This window comes from Embiotoca jacksoni, unplaced genomic scaffold (genome assembly GCF_022577435.1).
Source record: "Embiotoca jacksoni isolate LCO1_2020_lvr unplaced genomic scaffold, fEmbJac1.0.p SCAF_14, whole genome shotgun sequence".
In the NCBI taxonomy this organism is placed as follows: Eukaryota; Metazoa; Chordata; class Actinopteri; family Embiotocidae; genus Embiotoca; species Embiotoca jacksoni.
The window spans coordinates 11,234,453-11,256,547 of NW_027185274.1; the positions used below are offsets into that span (position 1 = coordinate 11,234,453).

A 22,095-nucleotide genomic window follows, 5' to 3' on the forward strand; every position below is an offset into this window, starting at 1 on the left:
TTTTACTGACTAATGAGGCAATCATTAGCAGTGCTTACACATTCTTCCTCGACCTCGAGATCAAACAGTGTGATTCATTTTCTGCTCCCTAGTGTAATTTAATCACAGACATATATATGAAGGAAACACACTTGTCTAATTAAACTTTTGGGTGAAAATCAAAGTTTCTAAGTGTTTAAATCCCCATGTGCACCCGCAGCTGTCCAGTGAAAACAATCTCCCACTCTGTGACGATTACAAGCTTAAACTAAAGGATTAAATGTTACTTTATTGTGTTCAAAAAAATTCAACCATGTCGCAGCCTTAAAAACTACACTTAAAAGCCCAAAACTGAATTGAAGTGTTTAGAAACACTGTCACAAAGCTTAATAACTGGACATCATTTTTGAAAAGCTGACATTTTACACATTTTTGCAAAATCATTTTACACACTGAGCGTCCGTACAGTTAACCGCAACAGATCAGGGTCATCGTGGGGGATGTGCTCTCGAATGACAAGCAGAAATGACAGTTCACCGGTTTCCTGTTTGCTTCCTTCCTTCCTGCACCCTGCATCTAAAACCTCAAACATTGTTGCAAATATACCAGTCATCATAATATATATACACACACACGCGCACACACACCTATGGCTATCGTAACTTCTGCACTATTTAATGCAAGGTAGCGAAACAAAAAAGATGTTTCAAACATGCTTGTGTACATTTCTCCTATGGAGGATTAAACAAAACCAAAAAGTCAGTTTAAAAAAAACAACCCAAAAACTTTATTTCCAGTACAAAAGAAGCAAAAGAAACCAAAATATATTAAACTTGATACAAGCAGTAACAACTCAAAGTCCTCTATAAATACGTTAAAATAAATTAAAGAAATTAATTTACTAAAGATTATCATCTTTACCACTAAACAGGCCTCAAACATGTTGATGAAAAGGCAATTTTAAATAGACGAGGAAGGAACAGCACAGTGTGGCTGCTCTTCTAAATCAACTACATCATGAACACACAAAACAGCCAGGTAACATTTCTAAAACACTACGCACACGTACGCTAACCCTACCGTACGCTGGATCTAGCTCAGTGAGGCAACAGACCTGGGAGCACAGTGCACGTGGATGTGGTCAGGACGCCGCACATTCATAACAGTACAAAGCCGTAACGGGAGGAATTAATACTGAATGACAGGAAAGATGCAACGAGGTGAGGCGAGACGCACTGAGACACGAAAATTCATCAAAAATACAACTACGCTCCGGTGGACAAGGGAGGAAATAAATCCCACTGCTGGGAAGTTGCCGTGTTAAAGAGCATCTTGAAGACGCTTTAGCTCCACAAATGAAGACGGGCCTCTTAAAAACAACAACAACAAAAAGATTCTCTTGACTTTAAACTTGACCTCAGAGCCAAGTGCCTCGCAACTCAAGCTGTGCTCACCTCATGTCAGATTACACTAAATAATGTGATGGAATCTCATTTGGGGTTTTGTCCATCTTTGACGCAAAGCCCATGAAATTCCCCAAATCCCGGTTAACCCAGAGATATCCTGAACTCAGCAGTCTTGACTTTCTGTTAATTCCAACATGGACCCTTGTCATCCTCCCGTAGAGCAGTTCAGGTTTGGTAATTGTGCATTTCACTGGTGGCAGTTTGTCAATAATGCACGAGAACCAGAACAACAACAACAACAACAACACGTGCAGCAACCTTACAAACAGCACAACGCCACTGCTCACGTGAGCTTTACTCTTCTTAAAAAAAAAAAAAAAAAAAAAAAACGACGACACAGAAAAGAAAAAATCTCACCCCCGCCTTGTTCACATCTCTCCAAACAAACCAGAAAATCTTTGTTCAACAATGCAGCACGGCCTGTTCAGTAACACTACAGGCACATTCTTTTAAAAAAAAAAAAAAAAAAAAAAAAAAAAAAAAACATTAACGTTCGGGTTCGAGACCGGTGATCCAACACCATCGCGGACTGCCCAGTTGTGAGGAACAAACAACTTCACAAGCTTATAAACAATGTGGTGTACACTCAATGGAAGGAACGGCAACTCCGAAACACATCGTGTCCTCGTCCCGCCATAATCGAACAGATTGGGATGCAAACGGATGTCTTTGGCTTTGTCACATTCTTTAGATCATTCGTAAGATGCTAATGTTAGTTAACAGATGAAAAGGTGTGGCTGGCTTTAACAACAGATCACACTGTGATTACAATATCTTTGTCACTATTCTCCATCTCGGCATCCTGCTTATTATAATAATAAAGCACTATTAAACATCTATCTTGATATGTACTCTCGTTCTGGTGGCGACACGTGCTGTATTTTCAGCATCTGTGCAGCTTGACTTATGAAACACATAAATCTAACGGAGGAGGGGGAGGGAGGGAAGAGGGGGGGGGGGGGGGGGAGGGGATCTCAGTGATTCGAGTCCGTCACACAGTTCTTGGTTTCGTTTGATGCCACACTCGTGTGAGGAACGTGACAGGGAGGAGTGTGCATTTATAGGTGTCGCGTGTTTGTTTGTGTGTGTGTGTGTGTGTGTGTGTGTGTGTGTGTGTGAGCACGATGTGTGCTCGAGTGTGGGTATGTGACTTTTGCGTATACTGCGCCTAAACGTATGCAAATGTGTCGGTTTGTGTTGCAGCGCGCCGCGGCCTAAAGGCAGAACCCGGTAGCGTCCTCGGGAACAGAGAGCTGACTGAATACCGCCAGACGCCTGCCGTTGCTGTCGCCGCCGCAGGAATCGGAGCCACTGAGCGAGCTAGCGGAGCTGCTTCCGTCCTGGTCCTGGTCCTGGTCCTGATCCTGGTCCGACAGAGAGGTGTAGGACAGGGATCGGGCACCCAGTGGCCCCGAGAGGACCCCGGCGGCGCTGGGACTCTGCCTCAGGGAAGGGGAGCCAGTCGGAGACGGCCCGCACGGAGAGTAGCCAGAGTCGCTGGAGGGCAGGAATGGAGACCGGGGATCAGCCGCGGCGGCCTGGCCCGCGGGGGGCTGGTACTGGTGGGCGGGGGAGGCCTCGAAGGCAGAGTCCATCTCCAGGAAGGCGTGGGAGAGGAGGTCGGTGATGTCGGCGCAGGAAGGCGGAGAGGCCGATGACGCGCGGGCGAAGGAGGCGGCGGCGGCGGCGGGCGCAGCGTGGCCGGCGAAGGCGGGCTGGAGGGCCTGCTGAGGAGCCGAGGGAAAGCCCGAAAAACTGAAACTCTGTCTGAGGAGAGGAGGCCTGTGCGAGCGCGAGGAGGAAGGAGGCTGGTGAGGAATGTTTGAGGAGGAGGAACGAGAGAAGGAGTGATTCTTTTCTTCCTCGTTGTTGTGCACAAAGTGACATCGGATCCCGTAGGGGCAGAAGCCGATGGTGTGAAACGTACGACACGGCTCCGTTTTGTACTTCGGATGTCTGTTAAGATCGCGCAACTCGTCTGGCCCGTGGGCGAACTGGCACTTCCCACCGTACTTGCACAAGCCGTTCTCAGTGAAAGATCGACACAGTTCAGTTTTATAGCGGGAAGAGGAGGAGGAGGAGGTGGAAACCGATGAGATGGACGAGGAGGAGCTGGCGCTCAGTGCAGTGGGGCTGATGTCACTTTGGGAGATCTTTACGTCGGCACCGAGCCAGCCGAGACCTGCTCCCGTGGGGCTGCTGGTCTCTACCATGCTGACAGAGCGCTGGTAAGGGAAGCCCGGCTTCTCCCCATTAGTGGAATTGCCAAGCTGGGGGGGCAGAGGATTTTCTGACTGCTGCCCCCACTGGCTGGAGGTCAGAAATACACTGTCTGAAGGCTCGGTGGGGAGGCAGGAGAGAGAGAGGGAGTTGTTTCTACAGGGCTCACTAATGTAACCCGGTGTTCTCATTGCCAGGCTGAGGGACGGTAGCGGTCTGTTCAGCTCCCTCAGGTCGAGATTCACTAGATGCTGTTTAAGAAACAAACAAACGACAACGACAACAACATTAGACGATACAATTTACAACAGCGGATTGTACACTTTTATAAAACAGCCATGTGTTGATACTTCGCTTAAAAACTGGTGAACGATTCAAGCGGTTGTGCTGTTAATTTAACAGTCAAAAGGATGCGATTGTCAGATTGCGATTTTATTCTGTATGTAAAATGAATACATTTGTCAGCAACGTTAATCAGAGTGTCGGTCCGTCTGCTTGACCGAATCCCATTTAGCAACAATAAAAAAAAAAAGGATTGAACGGAAATAAACAGAAAACTTTAGTATTAGTTCAAACGGATGCGGACCCAGTTTCCCTTCAGACACAAATATTGGAATTGAAAAATGTTATATGGAAAGTTAAGTTATTACATTCAATATGCAGCAACATGGTTTAAATCACAATAATATCTTCTTGTGGGGTCTCTGGTGATTCCCTCCCCTAATAAGCAGCTACAACAATAATAATAATAATAAAAAAGGAGAAATTTCAGACATAGATATGAATGTTTTATGATGCAGGATCAAAGGCAGCATCCTTTAAATATAAAGTGTTTTACGAGTGTAAATCTTCACGGTATCGTATTTCTGGACCAATAAAAGTGTGATTCGGTTTTTTTTTTTAAAAACTAAGATAATCATCCAAGACGCGCAGGAGCAGGTCGGTGTTCAGCATAAACAGCACATTTTAATGCCGATTCTTAAAAACACAACCTGCTCCTCCAGCGAGCTGAACATCCTCCAACCAGAGGCTTTAACTTTTAACCGGCGACGTCCGACTCTCCCCAGCTTGTTTTGATTCAACTTGTTGACGTTATTTAAAACTTTTTTTTTTCTTCTCTCCCGTCTGTTAACCGAAATAAATAAATAAAATTAAATAAAAAAAATTAAAAAAAAAAGTGTCTTTAACTACGTTAAACAACTGAAGTTGGACCGAAGACCAAATGAAGTGAAGTGAAGTGAGTTGAATGGGCCTTGTGTGTCGAGATGAGCTGAAAACAGCAGCTGCCACAACGCTCCTGCTTTGAGACCAAGTTAAGTTTCAGGTCAACTTTCAAATCCTCCCCACACACACACACACACTCTCCCCCCCCCAAAAAAAAACAAACAAAAAACAACCAGTCCGGAGGTCGACCAAAGCATCTGTTGATGTCGTTTTAAAAGCAGCACGATGACATGATCCGCGACCCGAGACGGTGAAGTTAGCGGTGTTGCTAACAAGCTAACGTTAACCCCCCCACCACCACCACCACCACCACCCTCCCTCCTCCTCCCCCCCCTCCTCCACCCGCTTCAACTTTCTTTGCGCTTTTTTTTTTTTTCGTGTTTTTTTTTTTTTTTTTTACCTTGCACATCATTTCTTCCAGGTCAGCGAACTGGTTCAGGGGGTAAGATGGCATTTCGCTGAGTTAATCAAAAGCTTTTTCGTCCGATCCCGTCTGCCCCGGCGGCGATAGACGTGGGCAGTCCGCTGGCATGAGTCGCTCAGAAGTTTCTGGTTGTGAACGCGGTGCTAAACAAGCCCAAGACCAGGACCACGTGTGGATTTAAAACCTCACTCCGCTGTTAGCCACGCCCACTCGGGCCCGACAAAACTTGTTTTCAGCAGCAGCCCCAAAGCTGCGTGAAGGGGGTGGGCTGCAGACAGATGAAAACTTTTAATCCTGTCCAGACAAACATAAGAATTAGGCCTTGCGATAAAAAATAAATAAATTAAAAAAATAAAAACCCGGTAGTTTCTTGAACCTTTTGGAAAAAAAAAATTGTATTAAATTGTAATGGAGTCCTCATATGCGTGTGATTTTTTTTTTTTTTTTTTTTTGTGTGTGTGTGTGTGTGTTTTATATCGTGTGCCACACATTCGTGGATATTTGTTTCCGTTATGTTTATCACAACAACAAAAAAAAACAGTCACATTTTGTTTAGCGTTTATTTATATTTTACATTTCCGAATTAAATTTTGCGGCAACACCTGAGCAAAATCTGACAAGGAAGAAAACAAATATAGTTTGTTTGGAAATAGTGAGCAAAAATGCAACCAACACAAAGCCCAGGTGTTATATAAATACAATTTCACAATAAGGAATAAGTACAAGAATATGGACTAGTGTAAATGTACAGTATAAACAGTATACGTGCAAGTGTACTAATACAGATTATACAAATAAGACCTAATATCTAATAACAATCATAATACTTAAATCTAATAACCTACATATAAACAGTAATATATGCATTCTACAATTATTCTCAGTTTTAAAAAAAAATTAAAATAATTATTGATCTGTTATTTTATTGCAGCTCATTTCACTTCAGTATACTACTGTACATCAATTTCATTGAGCATATAAAACATCTACACATCAGATGTGTTGTATATCATAAACAAAAGAATCAAATTCAGTTTTTCACCACTTTTTACTTTTTAGTTTGCCATGTGCTCACCACTACATAATCTGCTGTCAGCATCAGCTATGATAGACGAGGTTGTAAAACTACAGTGGGTACAGAAAGTATTCAGACCCCTTTACATTTTTCACTCTTTGTTTCATTGCAGCCATTTGCTAAAATCAAAGAAGTTCATTTTATTTCTCATTAATGTACACTCAGCACCCCGTCTTGACAGAAAAAAAACAGAAATGTAGAAATTTGCGCAAATTTATTAAAAAAGAAAAACTGAAATATCACATGGTCATAAGTATTCAGACCCTTTGCTCAGTATTGAGTAGAAGCACCCTTTTGAACTAGTACAGCCATGAGTCCTCTTGGGAATAATGCAACAAGCTTTTCACACCTGGATTTGGGGATCCTCTGCCATTCTTCCTTGCAGATCCTCTCCAGTTCCGTCAGGTTGGATGGTGAACATTGGTGGACAGCCATTTTCAGGTCTCTCCAGAGATGCTCAATTGGGTTTAGGTCAGGGCTCTGGCTGGGCCAGTCAAGAATGGTCACAGAGTTGTTCCGAAGTCACTCCTTTGTTATTTTAGCTGTGTGCTTAGGGTCATTGTCTTGTTGGAAGGTGAACCTTCGGCCCAGTCTGAGGTCCAGAGCACTCTGGAAGAGGTTTTCTTCCAGGATATCTCTGTACTTGGCCGCATTCATCTTTCCTTCAATTGCAACCAGTCGTCCTGTCCCTGCAGCTGAAAAACACCCCCATAGCATGATGCTGCCACCACCATGTTTCACTGTTGGGATTGTATTGGGCAGGTGATGAGCAGTGCCTGGTTTTCTCCACACATACCGCTTAGAATTAATGCCAAAAAGTTCAATCTTGGTCTCATCAGACCAGAGAATCTTATTTCTCATAGCCTGGGAGTCCTTCATGTGTTTTTTGGCAAACTCTATGCGGGCTTTCATATGTCTTGCACTGAGGAGAGGCTTCCGTCGGGCCACTCTGCCATAAAGCCCCGACTGGTGGAGGGCTGCAGTGATAGTTGACTTTGTGGAACTTTCTCCCATCTCCCTACTGCATCTCTGGAGCTCAGCCACAGTGATCTTTGGGTTCTTCTTTACCTCTCTCACCAAGGCTCTTCTCCCACGATTGCTCAGTTTGGCTGGACGGCCAGGTCTTGGAAGAGTTCTGGTCGTCCCAAACTTCTTCCATTTAAGGATTATGGAGGCCACTGTGCTCTTAGGAACCTTGAGTGCTGCAGAAATGATTTTGTAACCTTGGCCAGATCTGTGCCTTGCCACAATTCTGTCTCTGAGCTCCTTGGACAGTTCCTTCGACCTCATGGTTCTCATTTGCTCTGACATGCAGTGAGCTGTAAGGTCTTATATAGACAGGTGTGTGCCTTTCCTAATCAAGTCCAATCAGTTTAATTAAACACAGCTGGACTCCAATGAAGGAGTAGAACCATCTTAAGGAGGATCAGAAGAAATGGACAGCATGTGAGTTAAATATGAGTGTCACAGAAAAGGGTCTGAATACTTATGACCATGTGATATTTCAGTTTTTCTTTTTTAATAAATTTGCACAAATTTCTACATTTCTGTTTTTTTTCTGTCAAGACGGGGTGCTGAGTGTACATTAATGAGAAATAAAATGAACTTTTTTGATTTTAGCAAATGGCTGCAATGAAACAAAGAGTGAAAAATGTAAAGGGGTCTGAATACTTTCCGTACCCACTGTATAACTGGTTTAATTCAATAAATAAAACATGATGACTTTTGATGAAAATGTTAGCAGTTATCTGAGAAATTTGAGGCAGTCACATTGCAATGTTGATAACAATTGGGATTGCTACTCTTGTTACTTCATCATTCACTAGAGGGCAGTTAACATGTGTCTGATTGTGTACAGTTGTTGTTTTTTTTTTAACTAATGAGGATGTACATGTATAATGTTAAAAATAAGAGCCTGTTTTCACCTTAGGTGTCATGTCTCGTTGTTGTATCGTTGTTTTTAGAGTGTAGCTATAAAGGCGATGATTCAAGCGACAGTGCATCAAACATCTGCCAGCATAATATTCTCTTCTAGGTGGATATGTGATTTTACAATATCGGTAGTTCCTTGCTGTTTAAGATAAATGGGAGGTTTATTTTTTGAATTTGCTCAAAAATGAAATAACAAAAACATAGGGAGCCACAAGAATCAGAGACAAACACCAGCAAGAAAAGGTAACCACAAGGACAAAATTAAGAAACACAAGGTGAGAGAGCAGGAGAAGTGAACACATGGTTAGGAGAAGCAGTATGAAGACAGCCTAACCCTATGAGACAGACAAGGAGGAGCGAAGTCTTTGATTTCAAAGGTAAAGGCAGATGTGTGAAAAATTCCTCTGCAGAGCAGAGCCATGAGAATATCTGACTGTCACACACACAAACACAGCTTTGTGCTTCTATCTTTGCAAGGACCCAAAATCTCAAAGAAATGTATATTTCCCAAAGCTCAAATCGCCTAAAACCTTAAAGGCCTCATTTTCCTATCACTGCTAAGACAGTTGGTCCTCACAAAGATAGAACTTCAGGACCACTCAGACTCATACAGATCGAGAATTGTGACAGCGTGCCCAGTAGCCCCATGAACAAGCAAACTGTTGTCTGCAACCACAGGGACCTGCTTTCACTTTGTTCTGTAAAGGTTTTTGATTCCAACTCAGGCAGTTGCCGCTAAGCACATAATGCGCAGCGCAAAAGCACCAAGTAGGTTACAAACATTAGAAACAGTATCTTTTAAAAAAGAAAAGAAATGTCACTGCCAGAGACATATTTCAGAGGATGTTTTGTAGCTTTGAGGATCAATAAGGGAATCACTGCTCCACTTTGAGTTAGTCTGATATGTTTTAATGAGCTATGACTGAAGAGCACTTAAAATCATAAACAGCAATGATACCAATGTCCTGTGATGTGATAGAGCCACAAAAGTAGGTTGAAAAGGTTGCAAAAAAAAAAAAAATGCTTGTTTCAAACACTTAGCAGCCTGTCCTCTGAGAAAAAGTCTGAATGTTCTCATAGCTCTAAGCCCCTTTGGAAAGATGAGCAGCTGGGAACAAAGCCTGCCAAAAAGCTTTGTTTTTCTCCAGCCAAGTGGTCACCATTAGGTGTGTGTGTTTTCTGTGAGTGCATGCATGCTTGTGTCTGTTTGACAGTGGGTGTTATGTAATGGTAGATGTCCACTCCATACAGCCTGAAGGTGTGTCAGACACCTGTGTTTTGATTCGCATGGTTTGTACGTGAAGCTGAGCTGGAGTCCTTCCTCACATGTCTCAGGTTAAAGAAGACTAAGAGATAGTTTGGTGTCCAGTGATCTGGGACTAGTGCCATGTGTATATGAAAACCAAATATCAATCTGGCAGTGGATCTTTATTGTGATGCCTTATTGACATTTAACTCGTGTCTGTCTCTGAAACTAATCCAACCATTTTATAATATAAGGATATATATCAGATTGTCTCCATGCCTGATTAAGATAGACAGCATTTCTCACCAAGCATCAAAATGCACTTCAAATGCATCTTTGTTGGAAAATAAACCCTATGTGGACAGTAAAAAAGGACATGTAAGTTGCATTGCTGTGGCTGCGTCTTTTGTTCTGTTACATTTTACGCTGCATATGTAAATCAACAGTTTTTTTTAGGGATTTATTGGAGATTTTATACATTAAAACATAGTCAGGGATGTTTTTACACGACAGTGGTTTTTGTGGCATTTGGCTCTTTAAACGTGAACTTTAGGTGACAAGAACCCAGGTTCTCTATCCAGAGGTTGAAGTGGGAACACTGTTAACCAGCGGACCACCACAATGCCTCAAGTAGGTGGACAAACTTCCAAATACTGTCTGAGGATCCCACAGTATCTGTGCACATTGATAGTATTCATGCATTTACAGCTGTCCCATACTGATCAGCAACCAAGTGTGAACAAGGCCTAATTATATTGCAACTGACCTTTGGTTGGTAACAAACACATAAGACGCAGCGTTAATTAGTTCATCGTCTTAAGGGGTTGGCTCTAGGTGTTTGTTTGTTTGTTTGTTTGTTTGTTTGTTTGTTTGTTTGTTTGTTTACCCTGACACTGTCATTGTGAAAAGCAATTCACTAGCGAGATGTCAACAACATGAGTACCTTGAGTTAAGCAGTCCCCTCTGTTAATTTGGTTAAGTAAACACGTGTGTTCTATAAGCAGGCTGTGTGAGTCACCAAGTTGAGTTTACTTCAGTGAAAGAAAAATCTTCTGGGTGAGTTGGGGATTACTGGGAGTGGGGTGGAGGGGGGGTTGGAAGGGAAGGGGGAGGGGAGGAGAAAGGAGGTGAGATTTGAAAGAGAGTTCTTGCTTCTTGTTGAGTCCAGCTGGGCGAGAGGGCCTTTGGAGCACAATGAGCTCAATGAGCTGCAGAACCAACTAACAAACTAATGGCCCGCCCTATGCGCACCCCACACACACACACACAAAGTGGAAATAACAGAGGACAGTGAATTGGGGGTGGGAGGTGGGGGATAGAAGGGCTTGTTAGGAGGAAAAAGAGATGGGGGAGAGGAGAAGGATGAAGGGGCAGGATTGGGGGCTATTTAGAAGAAACAGGGGAAAGGAGAGAGAAAGAGGGAGAGAGGGAGGCACTGAAGGATTGACGCTGGAGGAATCCAAAATTGGTTTCGTTAAGATCTGCAACAAGGTTCATCCAGAGATTAATCAACCAGATGCATGAACATGTGTTGTGGGACATATTCCTTTGCTTTGTCACATAATCTTCCTGCGGTGAAATAATTAGTCGAGATTCATTAGGAAAGCATGTGGTGATTCAACATCTGCTTGATATTAGAGGAGATCTGCAGAGGTGACACGGCACTGTGGGGTTGCCCGACACATCCGACTGCAGGGTTTCAATATTGTACCAAGACGGTTTTGAAGAAATGGGATGAAACGATGCAGGTTTTCTTGGAAATATTTGACAGAAGTCTTGATGATGAAATAATGCAGTGTGTTTTCATCCAAAAGCAGGAAAGGTGATGAGGCAGGACAGGAGAGCTGGCTGATCCATAAACACAACATTGTTAACAGTGTGTGTGTGGGTGTAAATCTGCAGGCAACTTGCTTCATAAAACAACTGCATTGCATTTGGTGTGTACTGTATGTATGTGTGTGCGTGGAGTTACTGAGAGCTACACACACACACACACACACACACACACACACACACACACACACACACACACACTATTGAAATGCTCATGATTAAGTGAAGTCATTCCTCTGCAGCCCCACACAGGCTTCTTTAGATAAGAGGCTACTATTACCAGTGAAATAATAAAGGGGGGGGGGGAGGAGGGGTTTGTAGACCTGATGAACATCTGCTCCTCTTTTCCTCCCCTTTCTTCACCCCTCCCCCCCTCCTCACCACCTTCCTTTTTCACAATGTACCCCCTGCGCCACTCACTTGTGCGTGTGCGTGTGCGTGTGTGTGTGTGTGTGTGTGTGTGTGTGTGTGTGTGTGTGTGTGTATTTGTCATTACAGAGAGCCTTTTGGTTTGTGTTTCACAGAGAGACTGTGGAATTGGGGCGAGAGTTTCCCTGTGAACAGTGAATGCATGGTTGTTGCATGTGCGGCACATTCTTACACAGATCTACAGTTGTAACCCTCCGTGTAAGCAGTATATTAAATCATTTACAAACTGACAGCAACAATTCATTCGATCCTAGCCTCTCTTTTGGGGTACAGTGTTTCAAAAATGAATATGAACTGTTTTTCAGGAAGAAATGTCATCCCGAAAGCCATCATTTTTCTTTCAGAAAAAATAAGATTTTCTGCAAAGCCAAAACTGAAAACAGAGACAAAAAGGGTTAAATATCTATAAATAAAACAGATAAGTTATTTAAGGCCTAATGAATAGACATGGTAACCGGTGTCACTGCACTGGAATATTCATTGTCTTAATAAATAAAAAAACGATGACTTTCTTGTTTCTGTTTATTATGACCCCACTCCCACCCAAACACGCACACACAGACAGAAGCACCACACAGTGGGGTTCTACTCACAGGGCAAAGGTCACAGTCTAACCTTTGACCTCTGACATCGCCTCCTCCCTTGACTCCTCTCCTGCCCACTGGAATTCACTCCTGTGGATTCAATTAGGAAGCAAAAGAAGAAGAAGGTCTTTATAAAGGAAGAAAACAGTAACAAATGTGGGCAAAAAGATGACTTGCAGAGAGGGATGGTGGAGCGTTTAGACACTACACAGCTGTACTTCCAACTCATTTGTTTTGGGGAATTTGGCACAAAAAGAGAGTTAGCTTTGCTTGTATTTGTGTGTACAGCAGAGATACTATGAGCAAAAGTATGCGGACACTGATCCTGTATTGTTTCCACTTTTGCTTTGGAGCTCTTTTTAATGCATCCAGGTTCCTGAGTTCCAGCTGAAGGAACTCTGAATGCTACAACTTTTCATATTTATGTTTTGCACTACACTGTTGCTGCACTGCAAATCTTACTCTACTATTTTATGTGCCTTATTGAGTTTCATTTTATTTACTTTTTCTTGGCCTTCATGCCCAACATCAGAGCCCTTCCCGTGAGGGCGACAAGTTGTTTTAGCAGAATATGAATGTCCCTGGTTTTGGAATGAAATGCTCCACAATCATGTTTGGTTGAAATGTTTGCTGTTGCTTGAGAATTTTACATCCTTTAGACCATGTAGTGTATTATTTATTTATCAATGAAGGTCACGTGTTAGAAGATTGCAAGGCAGATCTTGGTGAGTTATCGTGCAGTTAGTCTCGTTCACTGCAAAGTGAGACTCTTTTACATTTACAGCCTCAGTGAAATTATTCGCGAGTCCACTGATAAGTTGATTCAGAGGACAGATTCTATAAAATTGTAAGATGAGTTCACGTTGTTTGCAGGTGACTTAGAGGGAGAGCCAGGAGAGGAGCTAAATATTTACATGTGGGGAGGATTGCACTGAGATCTTGCTGGTATTGACTGCATGCTACTGCCCACTGCTGGATAAAGGTGTGGTAACAAACCAGTACTTTGACCACTGACAGCTGTTAGCACCTTTTACACAGTGAACTAATAAATAATTAGTAAATCGAAAATGCTTATTTTATTTTATGGGATACGCAAGTACCCCAACGTGTCACAGAAATGTCTGTTGAGTCTGTTGAGTCTGCACACACAACACTTTTGATTTACATTTGTCCACTTTGAGATTTATTTTTTTGTTAAGATAAAATAAGGAGAAGAGATATAGGCGTGTAATTTAAACAATCGTATTGTTAGGTGGTTACAGTGAAACATCCAGCATGTCAAAGATGATCCGATCCCTAATGGAACATTTTCAGTGTAAAATACTTTGGTTGGTGATTCATATGTTTGTCCTAAAACAATTTTGTTGTCAATCTGCACTTATAATTTCCTTTCGAAAAAGACATGTAAAACACTGTAGTACAATCTTGTTAGTAGGATTCACCGGCAGGGGGAGGTGTTGCACCATTTTCTTGTTAGTTTTGATGACCCTCACCACTGATTCATTTGGCAAAATCAGTCTCTGTAAGAAGTAACGGGGAAAAAAAACATTCGCATCCTTGAGCAGTATATGTGTATTTTTTCTTCATGTATGCGTGTATGCTATTTGAAAGAAATGAAAGAAATGCATTTTTTGAGACACAGAAGGAAAGCGAGCATATGGCAACGAGCCAGAGCTGCCGAGTGAACAAAGATAGGGGGAACTTGCACAACCCAGTTCCCTGGAAGCAAGCAGTGTGTTTGTTAAGCAACAGTTCCTGGAGATCCTCTTGAACCCATAATAAAACAAACAGCCAAATCTTTGTTTCACAAACAGAGGACTGGTTTATCATTTTGTGTATTTAACAGTCCCATGTGTGACCAGAGGGGGAAACAAAGACTAACTGTGCTCCTTTCAGAAAACAGGAAAACATAGATGTAAACTGGAGCTTGAGCAACAAGATCTTTCAGGGGAAGTCCTGAAATATCTTATAGCTCAAGCTCCAGTTTTACTGTCTTTGAACACAGCTAAAGCTACAATTCATGACAAATTCATTTTGATATCAAATTAAATGGTGTTTTAAATCAATAAGGAGATGGGGGCGGGGGGGGGGGGGGCAGAAAGGAGAGGAAAGTGAGACAGGGCTCTTGAAAAAGTGAATACAGTCTTATTTCCCCTTAAAATAAGTTTTGTTCTCGCTGTGTTGAAAATAAAAACTATTTGACTTAATTGTGAAGTTAAAAATAATTGAAACTAATCAGAAAAATCCAGTCAAATCTGAGAGAAGGATTTTTTTTTTAAGGTGTCTGAGAGAGGAACAAGATCACTAACGTACAAAGAGTGCAGAGTGATGTCAGGTGTTTAGACACTGAAGTGCAGTCGAATGCAGAACGAGCGTCATAAGGAGCCGAGTTGTGCCATTTTGTATTTATTGATGCTGTTTAAAGTGGAACACAAATCAAAAATACCGTTACTCTGCAGTGTCAGACATATTTTGTGTGTAAAATCCCCCAAGATGTTTTACCCTTGGTTCACCCCTGGTTGTGTGTTTGGACTGGAAAAGACAAAGGAAACACAAATCGCATTATCAATTTTGTCGTTTTTGTGACGACCGACAGAGAACAGGGATGTTCCGTGTTTGAAATACTGTGGGGAAACGATGTTGAATCCAATCAGATGTCAGGCACTTCCTTTGGTAATTTGCTGGAATGAAACTGTGATAATGATGAGATGATGGGAGTGCATAATCCCGATCAGGTTACTTGTAATGACGGACGTGTCTGTGGCCGATTCAGTCGGTAAATATGCAGTTCAAGAATGTGTGTTGAATTGCTGACTGCATCATTTTCTAAGCTAGTACAACCCTCATATTAAAACTTAAAATAAACAAAAGGGGGCTCCATTACAAAAAATTGAAAGTTTTGTGTACTGGATGTTCCTGCTGCACTGAGATATTTCTGCACTGATAATGAGGTCCTTACAGTGTAAACTGTCTTCTCTAAACTGCCTTTTGCTTCTTTGAAACCTTTTATGCTTCCAGTAAAATTTGCATAAAACGTCTCGTCAAGGCATACCCAAAGTAAAATAAAAGCTGTTCTCAAACCATTTGTAGTACAAGCATGAGTTTGGTCTCTTTTGAAAGGAAAAACTCTTAACATTTTATACCCAACAGTTGCCCACACACACTTGGGTAGGTTTTTTATTCTCGTCTGAATATTTCATGCCGTTAAAACTCCGAACGTAAGGAAGATAAAATACTTTGTGGTAGAAGGCCAAATAATATATATTATTAACATTCAGCATAAACTACTGTAACTGATATCTGATCCTTTTACAGCCTTTTAAAGTTGTGAAGCGGGAAAACATTGCGATGTATAAAAAAGTCATTGGATGGGTCTTCGTGTTTTTATCTATAACATGATTTGAAGTAGTTAGATTTGTTTACATGGTGTTACATTTTTGTGATGCTTCTGGGGTATGGTCATCATGAGGCCACCTCAAGGTGAAATGGCACATGTTTGTTATTAGTGTGTTCATGCACAGTTGTGTGTGCTTTTTAATGTTTACTCCTGTCCAGACAGAAGTGGGGCTGGAGGCAGTGATGTAAGTCGCCTGTGTTTTTTTTTTTTTCTCTCCCAACTCATTCTATTATCTCTATTCATGTCAGGTGTCGGGGCTTATGTGAATATATTGTAGGCCTCGCGTCAACTAAGATTAATGGTGCAGTAGCTTAGGTCTGGATGTAAGCGTCAGTGTGTGCGCGGGTCTCCATGCAACTAAATGTGTGGCAAAGGATGATTCCTGGTCTGCATATTCTCACACACGTGCTCACCCGACTGTATCCAGGCAACAGCTCATAATATTGATGAGTGTGTTTGATCAGAGGGACATCGATGGATCCTCAAATGATGTAACACTTTCTTTTATTTGCATGTTGGTATCCAGGAAACTGAGAAAAACAGACTTTTCTGTTCCTCATGTGTGTGAGGTTATTAGGTGTTGTTTTGCTCCACTTCCTTGTCCTTTCTCTGATTACTGGTTTAAGAGTTCGCCCCTACATTCTTGTTTGTGTGTGCTGTTTCAGTACGCGGGTTATGTGTGTGCGATGGGAAGTGTTTCTGTCTCACTGTTTTCCTGTGTCAACTTCCCCAGTTTCCATGTTTAGTACCAGCAAGTCTGGTGATATGTCTTTGAATCACAGGAATGAGGTTGCTAATTGTTTAATCGTGTCTTTATGAGAAATGTCATCTTTGAATTCAATGTGTAGATAATAGGCTCACATGGTTGCGGTACTGTATACCATGTGATGTTCAAAGTTTTACCTGGATTGATTAAGAAAATCTATATTTTATGATTAGAGATCAAATATTTTTGTATCCCTCATTTTTTTTTGTTTTATTAAAAACTTTTAAGAAGACTCTTAAGTCAAAGCCTTTACTCAAGCATTACATACTGTAATTTAAATCTAGCTCGAGTTAACACGACAAAGAAGAATACTCAACCACAACGACACAACAACACCAGCACTAGTATTGGCTCTGTCTCTGATAGCGCCTTTGTACAGCTTAGTTTTGGAATACCTAAAGATTTGGTGGGGTCAAAGGTCAGGAGGTTGTTTGGGTCTACAAAATGTTGGATTTGGACACAGAAGACTCTTTCAAACCAAAAGGCACCTTTTATTTGAACCATGACTATTTCACAACCTTAACTAGAGGTTTTTATCAACATAATGAAGGGCCACTATTTGTCTATTGTTTAGAACCTAAACTTAATCACTCAGGTTAGATGATTTGTTGCTCTGTAATGATAGCATGCTTGGTAACATTTCTAGGAATATGCACATTTATTTTATTCTGAAAAGTCACAGAATTGACAGAAGCTATGAAACAGAATGTATTTCGTTTTTGTTGTTTGGGAGTGTCTCCAGGTGATGTGATCATCTGTCTCCTTAGGAGTGTTTTCACTAGAGTAATAATGCAAACATTAGGTCATGGTGAATGGTATGTGTGTGTGTAAGGCTGCATACCTAGAAACTAGACTAAATTCTCTGGAGAGCAAATAAAGAGGAGACAGCACATCTCTGGGAAAACTTATCACTAAAAACCCCTGTTAGCCTCATCAGTTTAATCTTGTTGTTCACCACTGCTCATTAACTTGTTAGGCTGCCAACCAAGCACTCTGTTCAGCGTCATCAAACCCTCAGCTTCTTCTTTTTCAGCCGTCAGTATCTCGAAATCTACCTCACACGCCAAGTCACTTCCCTAAAGCTCAGCACATCTCTACGTATGCATGTAGACGTATCCAGTTCCCAGTTTAAGCTCTAGCAGTTGAGAACCACATGTGGTATTTTTCCATGTGCCTCTTTTGTTTGCATGCCACTGTATTTCTTGATTTTTCGTTTTACCACAGCTTTCTTATGAAGGTAGAGTTTGAAAAATCCCAGTGAGAAACAGGTGGTGAACGGGAAGAGGGTGAGGAGGATGATGGTGTGCAAATGTGAAAGCAGTATGATAAGACAGAGAGATGGTCATTTTTATGTCAACAAAATATAATCATTGGAGAGTTAATAAATGAAGTGCGATCAAAAAGTACTGAGACTACATCTTTAAAAACCAAAATCCTTTCCGGGGTTTGCCCTGGCTGCCATCCCCCTCAAAGTAGTCTCCTTGTGTAGCAGCACACTGCTTCCAGAGCTCTTGGCATGCTTGAAGGCTCCCCGGAAGTGCTGTTCTGTATGTGCACCAAGTACCATCTGCGACTCATGCTGGATTTCCTTTAGTGTCAAGTATGTGACAGAATCATTTTTACCAGCTTTTTGTAGAGCTTTCAACCAAATCTAGTCTTCATCAGCAAATCTGTGGCCATGTATAGAGGCCATTGTGGCGATCTTGTTGTCATGGCTGACGGTCCAAAGTTAGCTCACATTCATGGAAAACTCTCATGTACTTGGCATTATTTTCATGTTTTTGCATAGATGTACATCTGCATGGTATCATTTCCGTTTCCTATATTTTCTATTTATCTCATGTTTTGTTCCTCTCCTCTCCTCTCCTCTCCTCTCCTCTCCTCTCCTCTCCTCTCCTCTCCTCTCTGTATCCATGATGCTTATTTTTATAAGAAGGAATTCTGCTGGTTTCGGCACTGTTAGTGTCACTGTGGTATGTATTCCTAGGAGGGCAGCCAAGGCTAAACACACATATGCCATATCCATTCCTTTCCTTTTAATAACCAAACTCATCGTGCACACGCACACCTTGCTAACCACTTCATTTTCTGCCCACCTGTTTAAACATAGCAGTGTGTATATGAGCATATGCGTGTGTGCGTTTCCTCACAAAGAGGCCTATTGTCCTCCGGGCTACGATGTGTGTGCTGTGTCATGAATTGGCCCAGCAGCCACAAGCCCACTGCTGATTTTAGCTTAAAACTAAAACACAGGATCTAAAATAACACGACCACTGACAAGAAGCAGCTGAGCCATAATACTGCTCCCTCAGCATCGTGGCTTTGAGGTTCTAAGGATCAGGACGTAAATCACAATGTCTTAAAAATGGTGACACACAGACAACATTGTCATAAAGTGGGAAATGAGAATATTGTCTGATGTAGAGATCATTATTGTGAATGTTGGATTTTATTGTTATGAGAAGATAATAAGGTGGTTCTTATCACATCCCTAATACTATGTGGGTTTGCAGGAGCCTCCTAAACTTTGTTCACTATGTTCAGGAAGTACTTATGATCTATTTCTCAACAACAGGGATGAGAGTGGTCAGAGGGAACCAAAGCAGCAGACTGTAAAACCAAAACAATGAGATACTGAGGCCAGAGATGAACAACATCCTTGCTTTAAACCACATGATCGTGTGCACATGTTGGCTGCCTCGCTTATCCTGCGTCTGTTTTGACCGTTGGTTGTGCTCGTCCTCAGAAATTAACGCAACGCATGCACAACATGCAATATACACATGACAGGTGAGTACAATGTAGAGGCAGTAGATGTGACGGGTAACGGATCTGCAAAAACTACGTGGAAACTGTTGCGTCCATGCACGGTGAAAAATGATTGAATAACTGAGTTGGGATAGAGCTCAGAATCAACAAAGTAGTGAACCCCTTAAATGCTGCCATGTTCATTGTTTACATCAGGCAAATCAGGACGCTCTATGGTATCATTTTCTTGTCTGGCGTGCCTTCTAGTCCAGTCCTCCAGTTACACGCAAAGTATAGAAGCAAGTAGGCCAATGTGAGCAAAATACTTTGACTTTCGGTAAGTACAAAATAGTTTCTCAAAATTCTGAACTACTTTGTGGTGTTGCCACAGAATCATAACATGCTAAGATAAAAGGATGAGACAAAGTATGGATTTGAATGAGTCATCACATGGCTATATCTGAATGGGCCAAGACCCTGAAGACAATAGTGTAACTCTTACCAAACTGGTTTTAAACTCACAAAAGACTATTCTACAATAATAGTGTTTGTACGCTGTTAGTATTTGGCCACACGTCACACTGCCAGTGCTTATCTATAAAAATATGTCTTCCAAGTGAAGAATACAAACACACTAACTCTGATTAATCATGTTAGTTAAATTACAGGCCTTTAAATCCCACACAAACGGGCCTCTTGTCAGTCGATGTTTGAAACGTCCTATGGCCTTTAACACGTGAAGCTGTTTTTCTTCCCATGTGCAGGTCAAGCATCTGTTGTTAATAAATGCCTTGACACAGTGCTATTTTATTTTCATACCATATTAAGAAAAGGGCATGAAAACAGGAAGTGTGAAGTCTAAAAGGAGAAGCACATGCTGAGCATGAGCATGAACAGGAAGTGTGCAGTGAACATGTATGGGCCAGCCTGTTGTGAAAGATCTGCTTTAATAAAACAAACAGATGTGAAACTGTCTGGAGGGACTTTCTTCTTCTGCTCAACACCCTGATGCAACTGATCAGAACAGGCTGCGCAGTCTGTACAAGGGTCTGACAGTTTTGCACCAAGCCAAAAAGCTAATATCTAAATTTGATTTATTATACTTATTCACATGTGTGTAGGAGCTGATGTGGGCCTTGAAATGGTTCTCAGACTGAGAGCTGGCTCTCTGCGGGGGAGGAGAGGCCCTCCAGGGGCAGTACAAATGACTAGGGGGAAAATGTGGACTAAATCTTGTGTAAAGAATGAATCATAATCATGTCTGAACAATAAACAGACAGCAGCATTTTGTCTCCAGCAAGTTCAAGAGTCAGATTACTAAAATCTACAGTCAAATAAAATGTAAAACACATTTAAAGGCTGCGATGGATTTTTGACAGGAAAGAAAAGAAAAACAAACGTTGCTTGTAAAGCTACCAAGCAATGAAGGCTTCCCTTTAAAATGAGTAGGAGGTTGGGTAAAGTTCACTTGTAGTTGTCATTTTACGTAACAGAAACAAAACATCCTGTTTGTGTTCTTGATAATATAATTTAAGAAAAATTATTTAAATTGGACCAATTGTCATGATATTATTAAGTGTATAAAAATGAATTACTTCGGTGAAGGACACAGTTGTTTTCTGCTTCCAAAATCTTGAACACAAATCAGTGTATGTAAAGAAACACTCCTATCAACGTCTACTGAACTGATTTGCGTGAATACCATAATATATAGGCACACTTTCCCTTAGTGGATAGACCACCTCTATCAAACTCTAATTTATTTTAGAACAGGTGGCTTTCATCCAAGCTGTAATTCTGAGTTTTCATATCTACGCCAGAGAACCATGGGCGTCGTTTCTGCTTTTCAGACAAGTTCGTACAAACTCATCTAGAATCACTTCTTGTTCTTTAAAATAGTGAAGAAAATATTTCCTTCACTGTATGCAATAGGTCTTTTTTTTATGGCTTACTACATCATATTCATGACTTCCTCCATGTGCAAAGCACTGGGATTCTTAAATGTCTTTGAATTCAAATCAAAATAATGTTTTAGTATTAAAATGGGGAAAGCAGTCCTGAGACATTTCTAAGAGGGGTTTTCAAGACACCTTTGAAACCTAATAAATGGTTTTCCTGTGAATTGTAAATAGAGGACATTGTCATGAATTCCTCCAAATCTACCTTTCTTGCCAAATCCGACCTGCCAGTGAAAGTAAAAGTTAAGAGAGCAAGAGTGGAGTGAAAGGAAAAGAGAAGTGGTCAGGAAGGTGATGGGAGGGGGGAGTTCAGGGAATTTTTCTGCCTTCCCCCTCACAGTTTACCCACTCCTTTCCCCCTTCCTCCTCCTCCTCCTCCTCCTTCTCCTCCCCCTGTTCCCTGTGTTTGCGTCACAGAAGTAAAGTGAGGAAAGCAGGACAGGGGGAGGAGTGGACTGTAGCTGAGGAATGTGGCAGAGAGAGAGAGAACATGGCTATAAAAGGATTGCACTTCCCCTGTGCTGCTGTGATGTCACTATTGAAATATTTCCTCCTTCCTTCCCTTCCAAGTCTGAGTTACTGACATTGCTATTTCTCCTTGATTCCTGTCTCTGGCTCCCCTTCTTGATCAATAAGTAGGTAACTATGTAGGTCAGCATGAGAAGGTTTGTTTTGGTGCTGCGTGGATAGGTTATTCCATATTCAAGGCAGGTCTTGGCCCATATGTTGTGTCTTCAGTAATCCAGAGACTAGATCGATCGATCGATAGATAGATAGATAGATAGATAGATAGATAGATAGATACATACTTTAT

General features: G+C 41.6%; 1 protein-coding gene across 2 annotated transcripts; it reads right to left on the reverse strand.

Annotated features, from left to right (window-relative positions):
- Positions 1-328: 328 nt before the first annotated feature.
- On the reverse strand, positions 329-5,465 carry LOC138197260 (mRNA decay activator protein ZFP36L1). 2 transcript variants are annotated; one of them, XM_069147953.1, is made up of 2 exons: positions 5,290-5,465; positions 329-3,916 (listed from the first exon to the last, which is right to left on the reverse strand). In XM_069147953.1, exons 1-2 carry the CDS (start codon positions 5,341-5,343, stop codon positions 2,660-2,662), a joined length of 1,311 nt encoding a protein of 436 aa, XP_069004054.1. In that variant the 5' UTR covers positions 5,344-5,465; the 3' UTR covers positions 329-2,659. The 2 variants fall into 2 exon arrangements, with proteins under 2 accessions (XP_069004054.1, XP_069004056.1); XM_069147955.1 differs by lacking the exon at positions 5,290-5,465 and adding an exon at positions 5,063-5,157.
- Positions 5,466-22,095: the final 16,630 nt, after the last annotated feature.